The sequence below is a fragment of the Triturus cristatus genome, chromosome 10 (genome assembly GCF_964204655.1).
Source record: "Triturus cristatus chromosome 10, aTriCri1.1, whole genome shotgun sequence".
Classification (NCBI taxonomy): domain Eukaryota; kingdom Metazoa; phylum Chordata; class Amphibia; order Caudata; family Salamandridae; genus Triturus; species Triturus cristatus.
This window is the reverse complement of record NC_140593.1, coordinates 987,695,153-987,720,399: the sequence shown is the minus strand read 5'-3', so window position 1 is coordinate 987,720,399 and position 25,247 is coordinate 987,695,153. Positions and strand designations below refer to the sequence as shown.

Sequence of the window (25,247 nt, the reverse complement as noted above, 5' to 3'; positions counted from 1 at the left end):
GCTCGGTTGCATCCGGCAAGGCCATGGGCCCCAATGGTATTCCCATTGAGCTATACAAGCTACGCCCGGATGTGTTGGCGCCCCACCTGCGCGCGATGTTCCTTGCGGCCCACTCGCAGGGCTCCCTCCCGCCGGACCAGCGTCTGGCTACAATTGTGGTGATCCATAAGGAGGGGAAGCCCCGTGAGCGGGTCACATCCTATAGGCCGATTTCGCTTCTGAACGCGGAGCCCAAAATCCTCGCCAAGGTGTTGGCCAACCGGTTGGTTGGCGTGGTGGGCGATTTGGTCCACCAAGACCAATCGGGCTTTATACCACACCGCAACACGGCGCTTAATCTGCGGCGCTTACACGGGGTGCTCGCGCGTGTCCCATTTGTGCGGGAGCCGGCCATCTTGGCGTCCTTGGACGCCACCATGGCGTTTGATACGCTCGAATGGCCATATGTTTGGGCGATGCTGGCGAAGTTTGGGTTCGGCCCGGGTTTCGTCAGCTGGGTCAAATTGCTATATTCGGGCCCGTTGGCGCAGGTGGTGGTGAATGGGCGAGTATCTGCCCCATTCGCGCTGGGACGGGGCACGCGACAGGGTTGTCCCCTGTCGCCTCTCCTGTTCGCCCTGGCCATGGAGCCCCTGGCGGAGTGGTTGCGGTGGCACCCTTCTATCCGTGGTCTCCGCTGGACCCCCGAGCATGAGGACCGCGTGTCCCTCTATGCTGACGATATCCTTTTGTATCTCGCCTCCCCGCGCAAGTCACTGATCGTCCTGGTTGATGTTTTGCGCTCCTTCGGTCGCAACTCAGGCCTGGTCATCAACTGGGCGAAATCCTGTGTCTATGTGCTCTCCGGGGAGGCCCCGGTCTTGCCACGGGACTGTCCGATCCAGATTGCCTCCCAGGGTTTCCGGTACCTGGGTATATATATCACTCTTGACCCGGAGGCCCGCTATGAGCGGAACTTGCTGCCCCCCCTCCAGCGTCTGAGGGAGGACGTGGTGCGCTGGCGGCGTCTGCCGCTCTCGCCGCTCGGCCGAGCGGCCTTATTTAAAATGATGTCCCTGCCGCGCTTCCTCTACGCCCTCCAGAATACCATGGACCTGGTCCCGGCACGCTACTTTCGCGAGGTGGAGGGCCTCCAGCGGCGCCTGTTCTGGGACGGGAGGCCGCGTATTGCTCTGGCTAAATTGACGCTCCCGTGGTACGATGGAGGGGTCGCCCTCCCGGACATCAAACGGTATTACTGGGCCTCCCAACTAGCTGCAATTAATCATGGCCTTTACGGGCCCGCCTTGAACCCGGCATTTGAGATGGACAGGACGCTTCTGCCCGGTGCCGATTATAATCGAGCGCTCTACTCTGGCGCGCCCGACTCCCGTTTGACGGGACCGACGCGTGTCATGGTGCGTGTCTGGCACGCGGCTAATGCAGCTATGGGGTGGAAGGACCGTTTGACCCGAGCGTCACCGCTGTATGCATCTGAGAGGCTGGGCTCCCTGTGGACGTCGAAGGGCTTCGAGAAGTGGGACACGATCGGAATCAGCACGGTGGGAGATCTCTGGACGAGGGGGGGATTCAAAACTTTTGAGACGCTGCAGGCGGAGTTTCAGCTGCAGGGCAGTGAGTACTTTCGGTACCTACAGGTCCGCCATGCGCTGGGCTCCGTCTTCCCGGATGTTGCATCCATTCCGGAGTCTTCCCCCCTGGAGGACAGAGTGCTAGATGGCCATGTCCCGGACAGCACGATCTCCCTCATATACAAAAAATTGATTAACGATAGATCGTGTCTGCTGACTAGTCTCCGCGAGGCTTGGGTTGCCGACGGGCTGGAGCTGGACGACGAGGATTGGATCTCCGCGGTGGCCTCTCCGAAAGAGGTGGCCATCCCGGCTCGCCTTCGTTTCGTCCAGCTCAAGATCCTTCACCGGGTCTACATGACGGGGCCAAGGCTTTTACGTATGGGTTTTGCCGGTGATGGAATGTGTAAGCGTGGCTGTGGTGCGTTGGCGACTTTCATGCATATACTGTGGGAGTGCCCGAAGGTGGAGCGATTCTGGCGTGGTGTGCATGAGGTTCTACGAATGGTTACGCGTGTCGCGCTGCTGCCTGAAGCGAGGAGATGCTTGCTGAATGTCTGGGAACCAAATGACTACTCGGTCCCGCAGGCGCGGTGGGTGACTCTGGGATACATGATAGCCAAGCGTGATATTGCCCAATTGTGGGGATCCCAGAGGCCCCCTGCGGTGTCGGCCTGGAAAGAGCATATGGATTGGTGTATGTTTCGTGAAAAGGTGGTGTATGTGGCGAGGGGTAAGCCTGGGGCGTGGATGAAACTCTGGGGCCCCTGGAACGCCTACCGCGGGGGTATTTGTGAGCCGCCGCTGCTACCGGCGGCCTCGCCGGCTCCGTCTCCCTAGATGGCGCCCCTCCCTTGGCCGCGGGCGCGCGGTCCCCCAGTCCCTGATCTACTCCCGTCCCCCTCTTCAGAATTTTGCTGCTGGTTTGGATCCCCCACTTATGGAGCACGTGTTGTCACTTTGGATTGAGGGTTGCCTTGCGGTTGTGGTTTGTTCACGTTGTTTTGCTTTAAGAAAATGGAACCGTACTGTGGGCATGGAGCTGTGAGGCCTGCACCATTGATCACTCCTGTCTTCCTACTGTGTACCGCTGAGAAAGTTTTTTGCTGTATGTATGTAATATGCTTTTGATGCTCTAGCGGCCGGCCGTGTGGTTGTAGGCCCATACCTGTAACTTCTATAAACTGCAATAAACGGTTTCAAAAAAAAAAAAAAAATAATAGAATAACTTGATGCTGGTAAATTATCTTTCAGTTCAGGCATTTTTCTCTTCACATGACTAGAATATGTGAATCAGCAACAGGAAAATAGAAAGGTATAATATAGTCATTTTTTAATACAACTTTCAAAAATCTTAAAACTGGCCCACATGAATAATTTATAAATTACGTTTTGTATTTTATCCACCAAGTCATATTTTTTGTTATTCTACAATTACTCAATCATCTTTCATATTTCATGAGTGATTTTGCCTCTGGTATCCCAAAACACTTACAGATAATGCATACACCTATTACCATCCCACATTCTCTTCTCTTCTCATTGTTTTTAACTCTATGTCCGAACACCACGGCCTACATTCATGTCTAATTACTATAACTTTCTGATGGCGTGTCCCTTTTCTACAAGGTCTCGGCTAATCCACATCTGATGGACAAAAGCATGTTGGTATTGTTCCCTGCTCAAATGCCATATTTCTGCTTCAAAAACATTGCAAGAAGGATTCTTTCCAACTATTTTCACTCTCTTCTGATTTTCAGCTTCATAGTTGCATAAAGGGTCAACATGTAGGAGCGTGGCTTGCAGGCCGACAATGGCGGATGCGTGAGCCTACTGCTCCGCACCGGCCTGGTAAATCAGACACCGGAGGTCAATTCTTCATCCAAGTAAGCTTTAGTCTCATGAACGCAGGCAGATACATGGGCACAACTGATTAGCTGACTGTCTCTTCACTAACTGCTCTCCAGCCTCTCTCTAGGCTTCGCGTTCCATGTTCTATGGAACGCGGAGACAACAGAGTGCACAGAAAGAACCTAGTGAAATGCATAACATAACACATCACCATCCTGAATAAAACAAAAATACATAACATAACACATCCCCATCCTTTTTCTTTTAACACCAGCTAATACAAATGAAGAAATAAATAACAACTACAATTCAAGAAATGCATTAGGGAAATTACAAAGGAAAACTTTCTGAAATGTAATCCCTTAACCAAACAGGAGGTCTTTTTTCATGCTTGGAATGCCTAGGATTCAAAGTGAGTTCATTTTGAATGGAAACAGCAGAACTTCCTAAATTAGTTTCCAGACTGGTGATCCTGGATCTGGGGAAGCATTGACTGCATTATCCTTAATAATTACAGGGAAATTTAAATTGGTGCCATTCTCAGAATTTCCATTAAACAACAAGTCATCAAAATCATACAAGTTAGGTACTTTTTCAGTACACACTGAAGGTGCAGAACATTTAGCAATCCTTTTAAGGTTCCAAACTTTTCCATCAGTGAGGCGTACAGGATTGTTCATAATTTCAATAACTTGCATAGGTTCATAAAAACAACTGTCCCCCTTAGAGAATCTTACCAGGTTTTTTTACTCTAATCCATTGACCAATAGCAATGTCAGCACTTTTCACACCATGCTTGGAATCGCGCCATTCTTTTCTTTTGATTTGAAGAGCATCTGCTCTTTCTTTTACAGTGTCTTCAGACCAATGTACAACATTGGATTTAAATAACCAACCTGGAGTAAACTTTGTTCTTTGATTCCTACCATGCATAAGAACAAAAGGTGGATATCCAGTGGCATCGCAAATTGAAACTCTGTAAGCCCAAACCATTTTCAAAACCTGGGTTTCCTAATCACCACTTTTAGCAGAGATTTGAATGGTATTCTTAATAACTCTATTAAAGCGCTCAACCATACCATTACTGTTTGGGTTGTACAAAGAGGTAGTTCTGTGTTTAATTCCCAGTTTGTTCAAATATTCCTTGGCTTTATTAGACATAAACTGTACACGTTATCACTTAATAAAACAGAAGGAATGCCTTCCATTATAAATGATTGGTCAAGAAAATGAAGAACGCGAAGACAACAGAGTGCACGGAAAGAACCTAGTGAAATGCATAACATAACACCGACACTGCCCAGCCTGTGGGAAATACTCCTAGGTGAGTGGCCCTGGTCCGGGGGAAGACTCGATGTGCCCGAGGGGGCGAATCGGAAGCCTCGATGTGTCCAGGCGGCGGTGGGGAAGTCGAACTGTGCAGTGAACCTGGAGCTAAGATGGCGGCTCCGGGGTGCAGAGGACAAGGTCTTGGGCTCGCGCCGAAGCTCCCTCACTGAGCCCAGAGGAGAGTGGGCTTGAGTGCAGACAAAACGAGTACGGAGCACTCGTATCAGCTGGCTGCTGCTCTTTGGAGCACTACAGGAGGTGGGGCCTGATCATCAACGGTACCAGGGCGGTGACCAACATTGCACCTGAGTCGTTCTGAAGTCACCACATAATAGAACGGCGAGCCCAGTCCTAGGGCTCGGGAGGTGAGAGCTGCTCAGCGACGCCTGCCCCAACTAAAGGCACAGGACCAGAATCGGTGCACCTGCTGAGCACCTGCCCAGACTCTTGGACACACTTTTATATTGCCGGTACTCACCCGGGGCGGCCTCTAGACCCAGGCAGAGAGGGGAGGGTTGAACCTGGGAACCTGGGAGCACGACAGTCCTGTGGGACAGCCAGGAAAATCCCGCATTGCTGGGTGAACTGGGGGCTGCCCTGGGACCCTTGCTGCAACTGTACTACCACCGCATATAAGAACGACGAGCCCGGACCTTGGGCTATGGTGGTGGTAGCTGTGTCTGATGCTGTGACACCTACCCTGTTTAAGGATCCAAAGACCCGAGTCGAGGACCCGCAGTGCCTTACACAGACTACACCAACGTCGACTGAGCGGGGCCAGCGGCGACCCCCCTCTTTTGCTCCTGCTGGGTGTCTGCCCGATCTCTTGGGCCAGCCTTCACACCGTTGGCACCCACCCTGGGCGGCCTCCAGCCTTGAGCAGAGTGTGGAGGGCTGAGAGGGAGCCTGGGAACATAACAGTCCCAGTGAGACAGCCAGGACATTCGCACATTGCTGAATGGCCTGCAGTTAACCCTAGGACCCCAGCTGCAACCGTATCGGTAAAGAAGATCAGGTCTCTAGAATATTGTTCGGACTAACAGTTGACCCTTGGGTTTGCCCCTCGACAACCATCCCATAACACCCTGGAAGCCACGCCTGGCCTACTTGTTGAATCCTCACCTTTACTCACGGAACAGCATGGGCAAAGCCAGGGCAAAGACAGCGGGGGGACCCTCGGACCTATGGGAGGAACAGGTCGAATTCCAGCAGGAACCACAGATCCTGCTGACAGTGATAGACCCTGTGCAGCAACAGCTGACTAAAATTCTGAAAGCCATTGCAGACACTAAAGCCAGGATATCAGTACTGTATTAGTGGGACTGGGCTTGTTGAGAGACGAACATCACAAACTGGCAGAGCTAGTGAAGGTGGCTGAGGTCTCAATTGTGGAGCTTCACCCTGTGCAACAAACCTTAACCAGACAGGTCACGAAACTCACGGATCGGGTTCAGACCCTTGAACGGAGAGCCGAAGGGGCGAAATAGGAGGAACAACATCAGAATTGTAGGTGCACAGGATGGTTCAGAAGGAGGGGACATGATGTCCTTCCTGGGACCCTGGCTACGTACGGTGGAGGCACCGTACGTAGCCAGGTCATATAGGGTACCTGCCCGCCCCCCTGCACCAGGTCGCCCTGTAGTGGCAAGGCATTATAAGGACAGAGACATTCTCCTCCAGAAAGCTAGGACAGATAATAGCAAGGTCTCTATTTTCCCTGATTATACTGCCGAGGTGTAATGGCGCCGGGCCTCGTTCCTAGAAGTCAAAAAGGCCATGCGAGAAGAGAACCTGCAGTACTCCCTGATGTTTCCTGCCACGCTTCGCATTATGTTAGATGGGAAGACGCACTTCTGTGAAGATCCCGATGGGGCCTGGGAATGGCAGGAATCATACAAATCTGGAGGTCCCACAAAGAAAGGGGCCACCTATGCCCCACCCCCACCCCCCAGGGAACAACGGATCGGGAAATGATCGTGGAACAGCCCGAAACGGAGGCTGTCTAAAAAAACCGAGCCCCTCACAAACAGAGAAGGAAAGGGGGGCTGCTCTACAGGCGGTGGCAGACCTCCTGAAAGGAAAAGGGTTGGCTTTGGAACCTTGCTCCTGTTTGGCTAAGGGCACAGGACACACAGACTCATCGCTTTCTCAAACAGACAGTATTACTTTACTGGCTGTCACCCCAAGAACGGCGGACGACCTTTGAGCTGGATGTGGCCACCCGCCAGGAATATACGGATCACTGACCCAGGCTGGAGGTGACAGATGACTGGGCAGATTTGACTCGCACGGTACAATACCGAACCGCCCAACAGGCAACATATAAAACGTGGCCCATCCCCTCTTTTGGGCCCGCACCCGAGACTGGATGGGGCCTTTTGTTGACTATGATTACTTGTCTGCAGTTTGGGCGGCTGGGTCTGGGGAAATGGGAATTTGTTTTTTCTTGGGGGTTTATTGTTATGCTTCTGGTTATTGTGCAGGTGGGGTCTCAACATTCTAACCCTTGGAAGGGGGGGCAGGAGTGGGTAGGGGCTGCAGAGTCCGGGCACCTTAACACTAACTAGTAAATGGCATCCAACTCTCATACACTAAAACTCCTAACATTGAATATTAGGGGGCTGGGCTCAGCCATCAAACGGCATAACATTCACAGATACTTACGCAGATGGGGTATACAGGTTGCACTCTTACAAGAGATACACCTCACCCACAATGAGGCGGAGAAACTATGTAGGAGGTGGAGAGGGCAAATATTTGCAACAACCTACTCTGCATATACTAGAGGGGCACTCATCTGGATTTATGCAGGAGTACCCTTCGAATCACTACGTACCCTAGTAGACAAAGATGGTAGATATGTCCTATTGAAAGGCAGGCTCTTTGTTCGGGAAATAGTACTGGGTAGCATATACGCACCTAACCACGATCAGGTTTCATTTCTCCCTGGCGGAGATGCCGATGTTGATAGGCGGTACAAAAGGAGGTGGTGATGGACGGAGCATCAGAACCAATCAATCACTCACACCCAGTCAACAGATCTGGGTTTGATCCATCACCGTTCTTTAGCCCACTCTGCCACCCCAGTTCAGACATGGCCATATGCAAATCAGTCTGACCCTGTGCCTCATGGGAACAGTCCAACCCGTTTCCGGTCCAGGGAAGGCATGGCTTGGCAGTTCGGGCTGGACTGTTCCCATGAGGCACAGGGTCAGATTGATTTGCATATGGCCATGTCTGAACTGGGGTGGCAGAGTGGGCTAAAGAACGGTGATGGATCAAACCCAGATCTGTTGACTGGGTGTGAGCGTTTGATTGGTTCTGATGCTCCGTCCATCACCACCCCCTTTTGTACCGCTTTGTTCGCCATAAGTTGGCAGGGTATGCTCAGACGTGAGTCCCTTGCTCACTTTGCCTCTGGATTCAAGCAAGCCTGGCTGAAGACGGCTGAAATGCCAGAAACCGGTCCTAGGAAGCTTGTTTCCGGTCCAAGGAAGGCATGGCTTGGCAGTTCGGGCTGGACTGTTCCCATGAGGCACAGGGTCAGACTGATTTGCATATGGCCATGTCCGAACTGGGGTGGCAGAGTGGGCTAAAGAACGGTGATGGATCAAACCCAGATCTGTTGACTGGGTGTGAGTGTTTGATTGGTTCTGATGCTCAGTCTATCACCACCCCCTTTTGTACCGCTTTGTTCGCCATAAGTTGGCAGGGTATGCTCAGTCGTGAGTCCCTTGCTCACTTTGCCACTGGATTCAAGCAAGCCTGGCTGAAGACGGCTGAAATGCCAGAAACCGGTCCTAGGAAGCTTGTTTCCGGTCCAGGGAAGGCATGGCTTGGCAGTTCAGGCTGGACTGTTCCCATGAGGCACAGGATCAGACTGATTTGCATATGGCCATGTCTGAACTGGGGTGGCAGAGTGGGCTAAGGAACGGTGATGGATCAAACCCAGATCTGTTGACTGGGTGTGAGTGTTTGATTGGTTCTGATGCTCCGTCCATCACCACCCCCTTTTGTACCGCTTTGTTCGCCATAAGTTGGCAGGGTATGCTCAGACGTGAGTCCCTTGCTCACTTTGCCACTGGATTCAAGCAAGCCTGGATGAAGACGGCTGAAATGCCAGAAACCGGTCCTAGGAAGCTTGGTTCCGGTACAGGGAAGGCATGGCTTGGCAGTTCGGGCTGGACTGTTCCCATGAGGCACAGGGTCAGACTGATTTGCATATGGCCATGTCTGAACTGGGGTGTCAGAGTGGGCTAAAGAACGGTGATGGATCAAACCCAGATCTGTTGACTGGGTGTGAGTGTTTGATTGGTTCTGATGCTCCGTCCATCACCACCCCCTTTTGTACCGCGATGTTGATAGGCAGCGATTTTAACTGTGTAACCGGCATTACTCTTGATCGTTCATATCCCTCATTGTTGTACGCTCAGGCACACTGCACGACAATGGGATTCCGAGATTGGAGAGATCATTGGGGATTGGTGGATATATGGAGGACACAACACGAAGGGAACAGGGATTATTCATTCTATTCCCCCATTCACCAGCTACATACGAGGGTCGACCTCTTCTTGTGTACACCAGGACTGGGAAGTTCTGTCACACACACTGAATATTTAGGACGTACACTTTCTGACCACAGGCCCCTCCTTTTGATCCAACAACCCTTGGGGAAACAGCCGCTAGTACCACTCTGGCATTTCATCCCACTAATGTTGGAGAACACCTGTTGTAGAGAATCCATAGGCTCAGCTATTGACACCTACTTTGCTACCAACACGAAAAAAGTGTCTACGGCACTGATGGAATGGGAGGTGCTCATGGTTGTGATAAGGGGACTCTGTCTGGGGCAGTCAATTGGGGCACAGAAAGAACTACACTGAGAACTGGCCGAACTAGAGGGTAAGCTACACGAATTAGATAATACACAGGGAATCAGTCCAGAGGCCCTGGAGAATTTAAAAGCGACACTAGCGCTGTACCACCGGGTCCTATAACGTCTGCGGTGCCATGACTATAGGCGTTACCTCCTCGGGTTCAATAAGAGGAGGGGAAGCCGGGTAGTCTGCTGGCATGACTCATTAAGCCAGAAATTCGGGGATGCCCGATTACACATATCTGATCCCACACCAGGACCCCAATCCCCCACCCTGAGGTGATCAACGATCAATTTCGCCTTTAATATGAGGATCTTTACAAGACACCCACCCTGATCTCATTGGGCAAACAGGAGTGATTTCTGGGAGCATTGACGCTTCCAACGCTAGACCACCAGGCGAGGGGAGTACTGGGAGGCCTGGTGACCATTCAAGAGATACTTGTGGCTATTAAGAGTATGGCTACCAGGAAGACGCCAGGGCCGGACGGCCTCCCTATAGGATTCTATTTGTGTTATGTTACAACACTGGCTCCTCACCTAGAAGTATTATATGACGAATCCCTGAGGCTGGGACATCTTCGTAGATCCATGCGGGATGACTCAGTGTTCCCACTCCCTAAGAAAGCTTCAGTGACACAGGTCACGGATTTCCGACCGCTCTCCTTGCTTAACATAGACTTCAAAATCCTAAGCAAGGTCCTAGTGCTCCGCTTATTGCCATATATGCCTACCTTAGTCCCCGCAGACCAGAACGGGTTTATTCCGGCCCGACAACCTAAGTAGACTGTACTCTGTACAGGATGCACTTTTGACCTTGAAAAGGCTTTCGATACAGTTCGATGGGCTCATTTACTTGAGACAATGAGTCGGATGGGGCTGGGAGAGGGCTGGTAAAAACGGTTGTCACTTCTTTACGAACGCCCCACAGCTAGAGTTAAAACTGGTAAGAATGTTTCCACACAATACGAGATTGGACGGGGCACAAGACAAGGTTGCCCGCTGTCGCCCCTCCTGTTTGCATTGGCAATCGAACCATTGGCGGCACTGTCTATACAGGGTGGGGTGGGGCTAGGCCTGATGGTGGGTGGATACACCCACAATATTTCCTTTTATGCTGATGATTTATTGAGCTACCTTAAGGATGTCGCTAAGGGCACCACCACAGAACTGAATATAATGGGACAATTTGAGGCTGTATCAGGACTAAAAGTTAACCGACACAAGACATACCTATTTCCCCTGTCGGCAGGACTGCCTCGCCCACCAGACCTCACAGAGGACCTTAATTGGGATCCAGGTCTTCCACTCCCTAGAAGATCTAGGCAACGGCAACCTAGGGAAGACACTCAGATCACTTAGGTCGTGTGTCTCGTTTTGGTGCTCCCCCGACTGCCGATCATGGCCCGGGTTTCTCTTGCGAAGATGGTTATGTTGCTACGACTGTTGTACTTTTTTACTAATCTCTCCACCACCATACCTAACTCGTGGTTCCGACAACTGAATTCAATATTGCGTGACCTGATATGGGAAGGGGGATGACGAAGGGTATTGCTGGTTACTCGCAGAGGGTGGTTTGGGAGCACCGAACTTTGAGCTATACTTCTTGGCATCTCAGCTAAAGTGGCTAGCACAGTGGCCAGAAGGAACAGGCCCTGAGGGAACGAATTTGACGGACCTTGGGTCCCGCACTGATATGCTCATGGTCAAAATGCTTGACACAGTGGTAACTATCCCACACCAGTCCCTATTGCAGACTACCACACTATGGTGTTGGAAACACTTCACAGTTTGTACAGCAAGTACCTCCTTATACACTCCGGTCCTGCCCTTGGCTGGTTTGCCACATTGCACCCCACGCACGATATTGACTCCTCAGCAATTGAAAACCTGGGCCAAAATCGGATTGGTAACTGTAGGCGACTGCTATCAACAGTCAGTCCTGTTACCATTCGAGGAACTAGTTGAAAGTATCGGCCTCCCACCGGGTCAATTTCTGACATGCGAAGCGGTCGGACGGACCTTCAGGGAGCTGTGGGGAGGGAGTCATGAGGAACTTAAGATACATGCAGTTCTGCATTCAGTTCTCACAGGGGGACGGCACGCCACCAAGTGAAATGGTTCTATACCTTACTAACAGAAATGACGCACGTGCCTTTAACGAAATTAAGAAACTGATGGGAAACCATTTTGGACAGGGAACTCAGACCTGGAATGAGGCTGAATTCTCGCATACACCAAGAAGGTTTCACGTAATACTAGACTGAAGTACACTCAGATTAACTATACCCATATGACATATATGACCGCAAAAACTAAGGATTGTATATGGCGGGGAGGAACGCAAATGTCAGAGATGTGATCATAAAGATGTAGATTTTGTACACATGACTTGGGGTGTGACGCTTTGCATGGGTTCTGGGAGACAGCGTTGAGGGCAGTGGGGACGGGAGTGGGGCGTACACTGGAGAATACAGAAGGGGTATGCTTACTGGGGCTCTTCCCTAGGCCACATAAACATAAAGTTGGGAATAGATTCCTAGACCTTGCCCTGGTCCTAGCTAGAAGGCGAATAGCACTGGCCGGGAAATCATTGGCTGGGCCTGAAACAGGTATGTGGTGGCGAGAATTGACTCACTGGGTTGGGGCTGAGAGCAGAGTCTGGTCCGGGAAGAAAGGACGGGCCTCAGGAGAAGCCCCATTGCGTAGCTATGGATGGAGGTTTTGGAGACCTTGGACAACCCGGAGCAAGGCTGGAGTAAAGAGGAGAAGGGAAGTGACACTTCACAATCAGAGGACGAACAACCCAGGTAGTTGATAAACCAGTTAAAAATTAAACTGCGGTATGACGGCGGAGTTAACGTAGGAACTAAGCATAGATACCCCAAAGAGTCTACACAGGCAGAGCCCACACACCATAGCTGCGACTGAATTTACACACCAAAGGTGCGACGCTCGGGTTCTCCTCCGCCCGACTAGATCCACAAGGCCCGGCATAATCATAAATGACACGAATGAACAGACTGGACCCCACGGCATAACCAGTTGGTTAATAGTTGTTTTAGTTTTATTGTTTCACACAAACTGAGTGACATCTATTTGTAGGCCCCCTATACAGATATGTAAACATGCAGAACATGTTCAATTCCCCTTAGACCTCATACCGAGGAAGATGTTAGAATGTTATACCCTTGGAGTAGTATCAGTTATATTGGTCATAACTAACCCGCAGAGACTATGGTTTTTGGGACTAGGGGTGGTTATCAGTACCACATAGTGATACATATATACAGGCATACCATGTTGATTTGCTGTATGTTACTAAATATGATAAGTATCGATATATATCGATCCTCCTGCACGTGATGAACCAAATACCAAATAAAAAGATGTTTAACAAAATAAAAGCGGCAACATGTAACATATCTGCTATTAATCATCTCAAGAATATTTAATAAAACTTAAATAAAAATGACTCTCAATCATACAGTCATTTCCTCCCTTCATCTCTAATCTCACTCCACCGATACATAATGTTTTCCTACTAGGTAATACGCATCATGAGTTAAACGAAGGTGCCAAACTTACCTTCTCGTAAGGACAATACTGGAACTTCTTAATTGGACTCGTACAAATGAACACATCAGTGCTGAGGAAGAAAAAATGAAATAACATCAGAAATGTGTTTAATCATTGGCTTAAATACATTCACATCCTGTGCTATGACCCAGTTGTCAGGATATGTCCTATTGGCCTAGAGTAGTCCATGTTCAATATGCCTCTCTCTCTCTCAGATCTCATGTTTGATAAGCCTCTCTCTCAAAATTCAAACCTGTTGAGAGTTGGCGTATTTATCTATTATTGTTGTTGTTTTTCATATTAGATATGTCCCCTTTGGACCACTTCAGAGCTACACAAGTTCCTTGAAAGACGAGTGGGTGAAGGCTAAGAGGGGCATAAAAATGTGGAGTACAGAAAAAGAGGATGGGCGAGTGTTTCAAAGCATTGGTGGGGAGGGTGGAAAAGAACCAAAAACAGTCTAGAGGAGTAAAAATAGTGAGAGTAATGGTTAGAGAACGAAGGGAAGATAGATTATGTTCTGTTATTTAATTACAAGACAGTAGACATCTGTTTCTACCACAATGATCGCTACATGCCATCTTCAGAATGAGACGCAGAAGGTGAGGCTGGACGTGGAATCAAACCTGACGTGTTCAAATGTTTGAGTACTAGATCCGTACCACATTTTCAAGATGAACACTGAGTTGGTTTACAAACAGTGTATGTAAACATATTATTTATGGATATACTAAAACATTTCCATGGATTCAGTAACCCCACACTTATTTTGCACTCTGTTGCTTTAGACCCTCAGCAGTGAACAGACTTAGGACCTTATTTTGAGGAGCAAATACTCTATCACAAACATTGAAGATATTCTGTTGACCGTATTACAAGTGCACTATAACGTATGACCCTTGCAATATGGTGGACGGGATATCTGGTACGTTTTGACAGAGTATCCCATCCACAAAACTCTAAATAAGGATCTACGTTCTGCAGACAAAGCATGGCCCTGAGCAGCCTTCTCCCCAAGGATACAATCCATGCCAATCACAACGAACATTAAACACACACAAGGGAAAAGGACGTCATAAAAATGACCTGGGATGAGTGTGAACAGACAAAAGACAACGTTTGTTAAACGCCCTCACCCACTAGTAGTGGCATGCTTCATCATCGGGCTTGCTAACAACATCCCTCTGTGCAAACCAACGCCTCGGAAGGAGCAAAGGGGAGGAGAAGACAATACAAACACATATGTGTAACGGATCTTATTATGCAGAATTTCAGCATAACCAAGATTAAAACTGGCTCGGGAATATCCCCAAAAACATTTATTCTTGGAATTCCTGGCCAGGATTAGATCATCTCTAAAGGACAGTGATAAGGTAGAATTATTATTCCTTGCAGGAAAATGTCAAAATATTAATTTTACACACCAATGTTCAGCCTAGTGCTAAGTGAAATAACATTCAAAGCACTCTTCTGAAGACAGAGGTGCAGTTCGAGGAAATATTGCTAGCAACTCAGATCTATAACCACGGCAAAATAGGTCTCCCTTATGCATGGCATCCCTATTTTCATATTCCTCACTATAGGAATATAATAAAGAGTTATACCAATTACCAATTGTAAACACAATATTACATCCAGCATTGTAGGTTAAAACAGAAGCAATCTTTCACATGTAATCAGTGTAGCTCTTACTTAGCTGCAGTTACATGGTCACATTTTTTGAGTCAAGCAAAAACTTCTATGGCTGAATTATTGGGCTTTGTGAATATCCATGATTTGTTTGGATGAGAGCCTGAATGCAATTACAATAATCCAGCCGAGCATTCCCCGCTAATCCCAGCGCCAGTGTTTTATGCTTGCAGGAATACTGTTGTAGATAGGTTGAGTTTACTCGTTTAGGGAAATGACTATCAACAACCTATCCTACCTGCGCCTCTAGTAGCACTCCCATCTTCAAAAGTAGACTACAAAGTTTTCATGCTACGAGCCATCACAGCATCTTGGTTAATTAAGGTGAGGAGGGAGATGAAATGGCCTATCGCTCGTCAGGTTTTTGACCTAAAAAAGGATGTATACAGTTTTAGATTTGTTTAATTGCAGTTGATGTTAGTAGAATCTGTGGAGCAGCAGATGTACAACTGTTTGCCACATAAGATTGTGCTCATGCATGGCATCTTTCAAAAAGGTCAAACACAGGGAAATATTAACATGGAACAGTACAGGTAACAAAGGTGATACCTGGCGACACCACAGACGGAACAGGAAACGGCAGACAGAAGGGAACTCAGCCTTTACACTTTGATTCCATTGGGTGAGAAATTATTTAAATCATTTGAGAGTGATTGGAGAGGCTTGTGCCATGGAGGACAATCTGTTGAGCAAGATGCTGATGTCCACAGCTTCAAAGGCAGTGGAAAGGTGTGTCATCACTAAGAGGCAGAATGCTACTTCATCCTCAGATCTTAAAGCATCATCCCAAGAAACCTACAAAGACTTCTGAGTAGCGAGGCCCAGTCTGAAATGCAGATTGTAGATGTGTAATTCAATAATTGGGTATCCAGATATTATTGAAATTGGTACACAGCTATTTTCCCACTGTGTTAGCTAAAACAACAGGTTGGGTATTGGCCTAAAAAAGATCAGGATTAAGGCATCCATACTGAGTTTTCTCAGCAGAAAAATAATGGTGCCATTCTTCAAAGCTCTGCGTTCATGACTGTCCTGGAAGTAGGCCTTCAAAAGATGAGAGGTGGGTGGGGCGAAGTAGCAGAAATCCCTCAAGAGTCATGCTGGCTTATCAGTGGGCTTAAGGATGCTCAGAATACCTTCTATGCCATTAAAAGAGGGATGCGATTAAGCGAAAGTGTCTTTTAACAAGAGTGAATTAATTTTTATATTTGTGATGTGGGTACGTTAGATTTTCTTTTAAAGACTGTAGTATATTTCTCAAGTGAAGAAGTACTTGTCGCATCAACTGAGTCTGGGTGAATATGAGTCACAGCCAGGTCTATAATGATGCTATTTAATTTCCTCCCAAAAAGAATATTAGGCCTCATACAAGACAAATGACAAGGCCGCTATGGGTACCAGTGAGCTGGTGATAATGCTGTATTCACTTACTTAAAAAGGCCTCTAGAATTATTGGTAGCTCTATTATTCCATTCGAACCCATAATGTTTCTTTGCCTCGATGATGGCATTTTAAAAAATGTCAATGACTTTCTGTAGGCTAGGCAGTCTACTGGCTGGTAGTTTTATCTCTATTTTGTTTCAAACCTATGGAAGTGCCAGAGAGGGTGAAATCTTTTCACTGATATGAGTTTAAATAAAGTTATGTCATCTTAGGGGCACAATCTGGGAGATGATAATATTATCTTCCTCAGAACAAGGTATCTGTACACTCAAGGGCCAGTGTGAAAGGAACAAAAGTCAAGAAGGGGTAGCAGATTCCAACAACATGTTGTGAGACCCATAGATGTCCAAACTATCTCAGACTACTTCTTCTGTGGACAGCATTTTCTTAAATCTCTAAACCTGGTAGAGTTGTATGCATCAGAAGGAAATTAGGAGGGTAAAGAGGTGCCATAATACTTGGAGTTGCTGCTTCAGAAAGGATATTAGGTCTGATACTATAGGTGCTGTGGAGTTGCTGAAATCAAATGGATTAAATGGTTACCAACAGGGACTTGGACCTGCTTAGATCTTGACTTTCATGGTATACGAGGATTTAAAGACAAATATAACAGTTGTGAAGTACTACCAGCCAGAATGAGTTCACAACTGTTGTCGCTGTTGGACATTCCATGGGATCTACTTGTCAGTAACAGCTGTACCTAATATTACAGCTGTGGGTAACCCCTACCCATACCCTTTCCCTCTCTGGATTTCTTCTCTGACCGACTCTCATCTCTTCCCTATGGTGGTGTTGTGAGTGTCACAAACTCTGGTAGCCTGCCCTCTGTCTCGGTGGATCATGCCAGGTGTTGACAGAGGCACCCTGCAGCAGTATTTTGGTGTACGCGCGTGAGCATGCACCAGGCTTCAGCTTACAGCCAATTATAAGCAATCCAGGTCTCCTGCAGCATTGCTCTCGTAACCAGCTGTACTGGCACCACTGGCATAGGTACTTCCGTGAGGCAGAAATAACAGGTTATTACCAGTTTTGCATTTGCAAATGGGAAATTACAAGAATAAGCATTTCCCCACCTAACTGCCACGTTATTCCACATTACCATGTATGTTGCCTTTCGTACATTCTGCAGGAAAAATATGCACTAGAAAAAACAGGGGGTTTTCGAGAGATGTCTGTAATTCCTAATTTAACTTGTAACTCCAATTACCGAACAAATCAGAAATAATTAGATACTCAGAATTCTGGCAGTTCTAAATGTCCACCTTGGTGCAGGTGACTGTCGGTGGGCTTCATCTTTGTGTTACCTGGTTGTTGCTACCTCCCTTTCCTTTTGGGTCTGTAGTGATGAGGCAGCATTTGCAGAAAAAGTATCACCAGGAGACTGTTTTTTTCTTCCTCAGCTTCCTTGAAATTGATTCTGGCTCCCTCCTGGTGGGTCGGCTGATGCCGAAGAGGGACACTGGCTATAATGTCACTTAATCGGAGCATGGAGTAAGGAAATTGGCCTAGAGGAACAGATGAACAAATATATTGAGAAGGTGGTTCTCCAGTGAATTCTGGCTAGGATCTGGGAGAATATGGATTTTGCTATGCCTAACACTCCCATAACTTCAACTACCACAGTGCTTTGCCAGTTGCGGCATACACCCATCTAGATGTTCACATGTTTAAAAATGGAAGAATCCAGAATGGAATAATTCTCTTCCACTTTATTGGCAGTCTCTACTTCCTGGTTGATATGCAGACGTCATTGCTAGATTACTTTTCCTGTTTATTCTCTAGAGGCTAGACCTCAGTGGTCGAAAACCCCACCTACAAGGTTCCTGTGGATAAAAAGGGGAACTCCTCCCTCAAAAAGAAGCATTCTGGGTCCCACCTTGCTCATTGGGCTGGAAGCTATGTATCCTACGCAGCGCAGTCAATGATTGTGAACATCAAGAACCGTTTTAAGGCTTTGGAAAAGAGGGATGGGTGCTCTGCACTTCTGGAAGTGCTGAAGCTGCAGGTTAAATTCCTTTCCAATGTCTTGTTTAATATGGACTATACCTCTGGCTTGACAGGGAGTACCACGGTAGTAGCTCAACAAAATGTGCTTCTATTGAACTAGAATCCATAAAATTCACAGAAGTCTTTTGCTCTTTGCCTGCCAATTGAAGGCACTCAGCTGCTTGGGGTTGAACTGTAAGACAAGAGCCATCATCTTTTCAGGAATGCTAGCATTCTTTTTCTTTGAGGCAGCAACATTGCTCCTATTCTTATGCCCCCCCCCCCCACAAAGTTATCTCTTTATCCTCATGTACACCTACCCTTCTCCCTTCGTCTAGGCAGAAACAGAAGGATTTTGGAAGTTTCTACAACTAGATGGGTAATCAAGCTGTCTTTTACAGTTTTTCCAACCACATTGCTGTTGGTCCCAATTGGCAGGTTGGAGCGTGCACTCAGCACTAGCAGCATGGGAGGCAACCACCTCCAAAGCCTTGGTGCTCCAGGTGGTCACGGAGAGTTGTCAAAGGAATTCTGTCTCTCTCCTCTTGCACATTGGGTCAATCCCATGTAATGGCCACACAGTCTGAGCAAAAGAGAGATACTGTCTCTGACAATTCTGGTGTTGGCGGACAACTTGACTATGAGGCAAGGTGCCCTGGAGAAAAGGTCTATGGAATCTACTCAATTATCTTTCTGATGGGCATGCGCTGGGCTCCGTCTTTCCGGACGTTGCCTCCATCCCGGAGTGCTCCCCCCTGGAGGATAGAGTGCTGGACGGACACGTCCCTGACAGCACGATCTCACTGATCTATAAAAAACTGATCAACGATCGCTCAGACTTGCTGACTGCCCTTCGTGAGGCTTGGGTAGCCGATGGGCTGGAGCTGGACGACGAGGACTGGATCTCCGCGGTGGCCTCCCCGAAAGAGGTGGCCATACCGGCTCGCCTTCGTTTCGTCCAGCTCAAGATACTCCACAGGGTCTATATGACGGGGCCAAAGCTCCTGCGTATGGGCTATGCTGAGGACGGTTTGTGTAAGCTTGGGTGTGGTGCGCTGGGGACCTTTCTGCATATCCTTTGGGAGTGCCCGCAAGTGGAGGGGTTCTGGCGAGGTGTGCATGAGGTGCTGCGAGTGGTCACGCATGTGGCGCTGTTGCCCGAAGCGAGGAGATGCCTGTTGAATGTGTGGGAGCCTACCGACTACTCGGTGCCGCAGACGTGGTGGGCGACTCTGGGATATATGGTTGCCAAGCGTGATATTGCCCAGCTGTGGGGATCCCAGAGCCCCCCGACAGTCTCGGCCTGGAAGGAGCATATGGACTGGTGCATGTTTCGGGAAAAGGTGGTGTATGTGGCGAGAGGTAAGCCTGCGACATGGGTGAAAGTGTGGGGCCCCTGGAACGCCTACCGCGGGGGAATCTGTGCTCCACCCCTACTGCCTGATCCATCGCCGGCCCCGTCCCCTTAGCCAACTCATCCCCCCGGTACCTGGGCATTGGGTGTCCCCAATCCTAGTTCTGATCTCTCCCCCCCCTCTCGAGATTCCTATGGATGGCTAGATTTCCCCCTCTAGGGGAGCACGTGTTGCTCTTTCGATCGAGGATTGCCTTGTGGGTTTGTTTGTGTTTGCTGTGCTTTAAATTTAAAATGGAACCGTATGATGGGGTCTGCATAATGTGGCACGCAACGATGTTATCTCCTGTAAATGCTCGGCAGCGGCACCATGTGTTTTACAAATGTATACCGTATGCTCCTTTTATTGCTAGCGGCCGGCCGGAAGGTTGTAGGCCCATACTTGTACAATTTTTTTGAGTCCTGTAATAAACGGTTTCAAAAAAAAAATTATCTTTCTGATGCCTAAGTTCTTGTGCGCCGTCCTCACTGTCATCAAAACGGAGTCTGGTCAATTGTTGGGTTTGAGTCAATTCCTTCAAGATGGAGACAATGCAGCATAACATTCCCCAGATGGAGTCTCAGGCACATTTACAGTGATCATCAACCTCACTGGTGTATAGCTTCACATCCCTTTGGCATCTCTGCATCAGAAATTATTATTTCTGCATACAGAGTGCATTACCAGCTCAGGAGGCTATACTTTTGGTCTCCAGTCTGCTGCCCGTTCTTCACCAAAAAAGAGGCTCCGACTGTTGCTCTCTCCATTGTAGGGTTATGATGATATTCCATTACCTGGACAATATGCTCTGCCTTACACAGTCTCTGGCCTGGTACTTGGAAGGCCTTAAGGTGCTTCACTGCTGGCTACCTTAGCACGTTTTTTTCTGAAACTTCCAAAGTGCCTGCTGGTGTCCTTACAGAACCTGAACATGTATTTCTTTCCGCAGCTCAGGAAAAGTGGCAGTAACCGACACAGTCATCATTGCTGCTGTACATCTCTAGTTGCAGCTACAGGACCACATGACCCCCTGTGTTTTCACTATCACTTGGGCTCTTCTCCACCTTCAGCCTCCCATGTCGCATCACCATTACCAACAGGAGCCAGCTTCTCAGAACTTCAATCCCAAAATACCTATGACCTAAGTGCTCCATCTCCCGTGACCGATCCTGCTTCACTCAGCAGGAGCTGTTAGAGCTTTTGGCTGGGGATCAGTTCTCTGCTCACTCCAGGTGTTGACTGGTGGATGGTAATTATTAAGCAAACTGGCTGAGGTATTGGTGGACTTGAGGGCTCTGAGGCACTTTTGTTTCCAACGTGTTTTTTTCCAATGTGGAAACACTTCCTACATCAATCGGCAAGGATGCCTTCATACCTGGTCCCTGAGAGTGGTGGATGAACAACTGGGCTCTAGGGCACAACCGTACTCCGGTCTTTGACTGTCTTCCACATCAGAGGTTTGGACGATGTACATAGGGACAGGTTGAGATGGCCTCTTAATCCTCTCAAGATCTTCCTCTATGGTCCAGCTCCATCATGGAAATCTGATGTCAGTTTGGGAGGCTGTTCCTAGATATATTTCTCTCTCTAACACTGCTTAATGTTCCCATTTTTGTTCCGATTCCCTGTTAAGGGAGTTTGAGAGGTCAATGCTTTGAGAATGTTTGGACTTGGAGGCTTTTTTAGGCTGTTACCTCATTTCCCTTGATTCCCATGTTGCTGGCAAACACCCAGGAAGAAAGGATGAAAGCGGGGATTCCTTTCTGGCACTTAAGGAAGGACCTGAGGTCCTACCCTACAGTCTCCGCCCCTTCAACTTGCTTGGTGACTGCTGCTGGTTCCAGTTTCTCTGCTTCATGGGGTGGCGGCAACCAGGGAGGCATTGCCTCTTGGATTGGAGGGTCAAAGTGCGGAGTGCAGAACAGGTGGCTCCCCCACCACTTACCCAAGGCTATCTAGAGCTGTCTGGATCTCTTTTCTACTTTGAAAGCTTATGCCAGGAACTGAGAGGCTTTTCAGTGGTGGTGCTCTCTCAATCCCTTATCTCTCTTGGAGTATGGTTTTCGATCGATCCAGCAGTTCCTCTATGACAGGCAAGGTGTGGATCTGTCTGTTTCCATTCTTTACTTTTGAGGCCCTCATCATATCTATCAGTCTTTATGCCACAGGTCTGAGGTCGACCATTTCTTTTTCATGTTTAGGATGGAGGGTCAGGGTCATAAGACTCCCCTAAGAGTATCAGTCAGTGAATCAATTCCACATTTGCCCTCTTGTATTCTTTGGTGGAAGTACCCTCCCCCCCACACATACACACACAATGTATTCAATATCAGTCCAATGTAATTTTTGATGCGTTCTGTGTGGAGGTGCAGAGCATTACTCTTGTTGAGATCTATGGGGGAGCCACTTGGTGTTCCTTTCCGTTCATTTGTCCAGCATTACAGGATTTAGGGAATGGAAGCTGATGATATGTCCTCAGTTCTATTCTGTCCTACACTATGGTTGTGTTATGTTTTTAAAGTCACTGGTTTTGCAGCAATGGTGGGTTTGTGTGTTTTCTCCTGGTCTCAGAAGTCCAATGTGGGGCTGTGTTAATCTTCGGGATTAAAGACTGCGATATCCTGATTACTTACCAGTAACTTTCATTCCTCTCTTCATTATAGCCCTTATGACTCACTGCTCTTCCCTTGAATTGTACAGCCTTTAGATGGCTTGCATAGGTCAGGAAGATGGCACAAATGGCTTGTAAATTTATGGTACCAGTACAGTGGGTACAGCTTGCACTTCACCTTGCTTCTGGAGCTTCCTGACTCGAGGTGGGACAAGAGGAGGAGAAGGAGTAAGAGTAATGACTATTACCAGTAAGTAATAGATGCATTACTTGAGTAACTCTTTAGTCAGCCATTAACAAAGGCCTTTGGGATAGACTAGCACTAATTGCAAAAAATAAAACACAAAAGTACTTGGAAAGAATTTAAATCTTACAGAAAGAGGTTGCTTAGCAGATAAGAAATGCCTTGGGCTGCTCTTACAAGTGGCCCAGATGTCAAAAATACAAGTGACCGTATGTTTCACCTTTTAATACATTAGCCATGTGTGCAGATGATAGTCCCCTGGTGCTATCTGTGTAGGGGTGAGTTAGGAAGGAATATGCTACTTACCAGTATGCATCTGTTCTTGGCATGTAGAGCTGCAGATCTACACACTTTTGCATAGATCGCCATCTGGTGTTGGGCCCGGATGTTTGCAGTTTGTTTCTCCTCTTGGAAAGTCTTTGGAAGTCACGAGGTCGGTGACTCCTCCCTTGGATCGTATTGCGCATGGGCTTCAGCTCCATCCTCAGAATCTTTTTCGCCAACAGGGAAAGATGGAGCGTAGCAATAACAGTGAAGAAATCCATGTGTGTTGTATCTAAATAAGATAGACTGGAACAGATACAGGTAGCCGGGGAGGCGGGTGGGCGTGTGTAGATCTGCAGCTCTACATGCCAAGAACAGATGCATACTGGTAAGTAGCATATTCCGTTTGAGGCATATTAGCTGCAGATTACACACTTTTGCATAGACTATATAGCAGTTCCCAACCCTAGCGGCGACCACCGGTATCTGTTGCAGTGGTTTGAAATAGTGTTTTTAGTACAGCCTGGCCCACACTAGCTTGTTGCTTGGTTTGCACATCTACACAGTAATGTTTAGTGAAAGTGTGCGGTGTTGACCATGTAGCTGCTTTGCAGATATCATCTAATGGGATGTTCCCTACAAAAGCCATAGAAGCCCCTATCTTTCGTGTAGAGTGGGCTTTAGGGGGAACAGATAGTGTTCGTTTTACCTTGTGGTAGCAAATCTGTATGCATTTTACAATCCACCACGCTATGCCTGATTTAGAGATGGGGTTGCCTTTGTGTGGTGGAGAGAAAGAGACAAACAGTTGTTTGGTCTTTCTGAAAGGTTGTGTTCTCTGGGTATAGTAAAGTAAGGCTCTTTTAACATCTAGCGTGTGTAGAGCCCTTTCTGCAACAGTTTGAGGTTGCGAGAAAAAAAAACGGTAATTCTACCGATTGGTTTAGATGGAAGGGGGAAATGACTTTGGGTAGGAATTTTGGGTTGGTACGGAGGACAACCTTGTTCTGGTGCATTTGGAGAAAAGGTTCTTGTATAGTAAGTGCTTGTATCTCACTGACCCTTCTAAGGGAAGTGATGGCTACAAGAAAAGTTGTTTTCCATGTGAGAAATTGCAGTTCGCATTTATGCAAAGGTTCGAAAGGCGGTCCCATTAGCCTTGTGAGAACTATATTTAAGTTCCACACAGGTGAGGGTGGTACTCTGGGGGGAATTATTCATTTGAGGCCTTCCATGAAGGCTTTAATGGCAGGCACTCTGAAAAGTGATAGGTGCTGTCTGTTTTGTAGGTAAGCGGCAATTGCTGCGAGGTGTAGCCGAATGGATGTATATGCTAGGTTACACCTTTGTAGATGGAGTAAGTAGCATATGATGTGCTCTATAGATACGTCTAGAGGGTTGATTGTGTTGTTATGGCAATAAACAACAAATCTTTTCCACTTTGCAGCATAGCAGGCTCTAGTGGTAGGGCGTCTAGCTTCTCTGATGACGTTGATACAGTTAGGGGGAAGGTTAAGGTATCCGAATTCTAGGATCTCAGGAGCCAGATCGCAAGGTTGAGCTGAGCTGGGTCCGGGTGTCTGATCTCTCCATGGTTCTGGGTTAGGAGGCATGGTGAGAGGTGTAAATTTTGGTGTGGCACTACCGAGAGTTCCAGCAGCGTGGTGTACCACGGTTGTCTGGCCCATGTTGGAGCTACTAGAATCAGTGTGAGGGAGTGCTGTTGTAGCTTTCGCACCACTAATGGAATTAGTGGGAGAGGTGGAAAGGCGTACGCAAATTTGCCTGACCAGTTCATCCATATCGCATTGCCTTTGGAAAATGGGTGTGGGTATCTGGCGGCGAAGCTTGGGCATTTTTTGTTTTCGTGGGTGGCGAAGAGGTCTATCTGTGGATGCCCCCACATCTGAAAGAACGGGTGAAGAACCTGCGGGTGAAGTTCCCACTCGTGGATCTGCTGCGTCTGTCTGCTGAGCAGATCTGCTATGGTGTTTTGGACTCCTGGGACATGTTGGGCTAGGAGAAAGATTTTGTGTGGAATTGCCCATCTCCATATGCTCTGTTCTAGTTGAGAGAGCTGTGGAGAGTGTGTGCCGCCTTGTTTTTGAATGTAGTACAGGGCCGTCATGTTGTCTGTGCGAATAAGGACTGCCTTGCCTAAAATCTGTGTCTGAAGGGACTTTAGGGCTAGAAAGATTGCCAGTAACTCCAGATGGTTGATGTGGAGTAACTTTTGTTGCGGCGTCTATGTGCCCTGCACTGTGAGGTGTAATAGATGAGCTCCCCAGCCGGAGAGCGATGCGTCTGTTGTCAGGATTATTTGTGGAACCGGGTCCAGGAACGGTCGACCTCTGGAAAGATTCGTGGTGTTCCACTACTGCAGAGAGCGATGGGTGCGACCGTCTAC

At 48.0% G+C, this 25,247-nt stretch overlaps 1 protein-coding gene across 1 annotated transcript in view; it reads right to left on the bottom strand.

Annotated features, from left to right (window-relative positions):
- NT5M (5',3'-nucleotidase, mitochondrial) overlaps positions 1-25,247 on the bottom strand; it is a 123,432-nt gene that overhangs the window by 49,496 nt on the left and 48,689 nt on the right. The window contains exon 3 of the mRNA XM_085628929.1: positions 13,219-13,279. Within this exon, the coding sequence (XP_085485055.1) occupies positions 13,219-13,279 (61 nt within the window). The remainder of the gene's footprint in view (positions 1-13,218; positions 13,280-25,247) is intronic.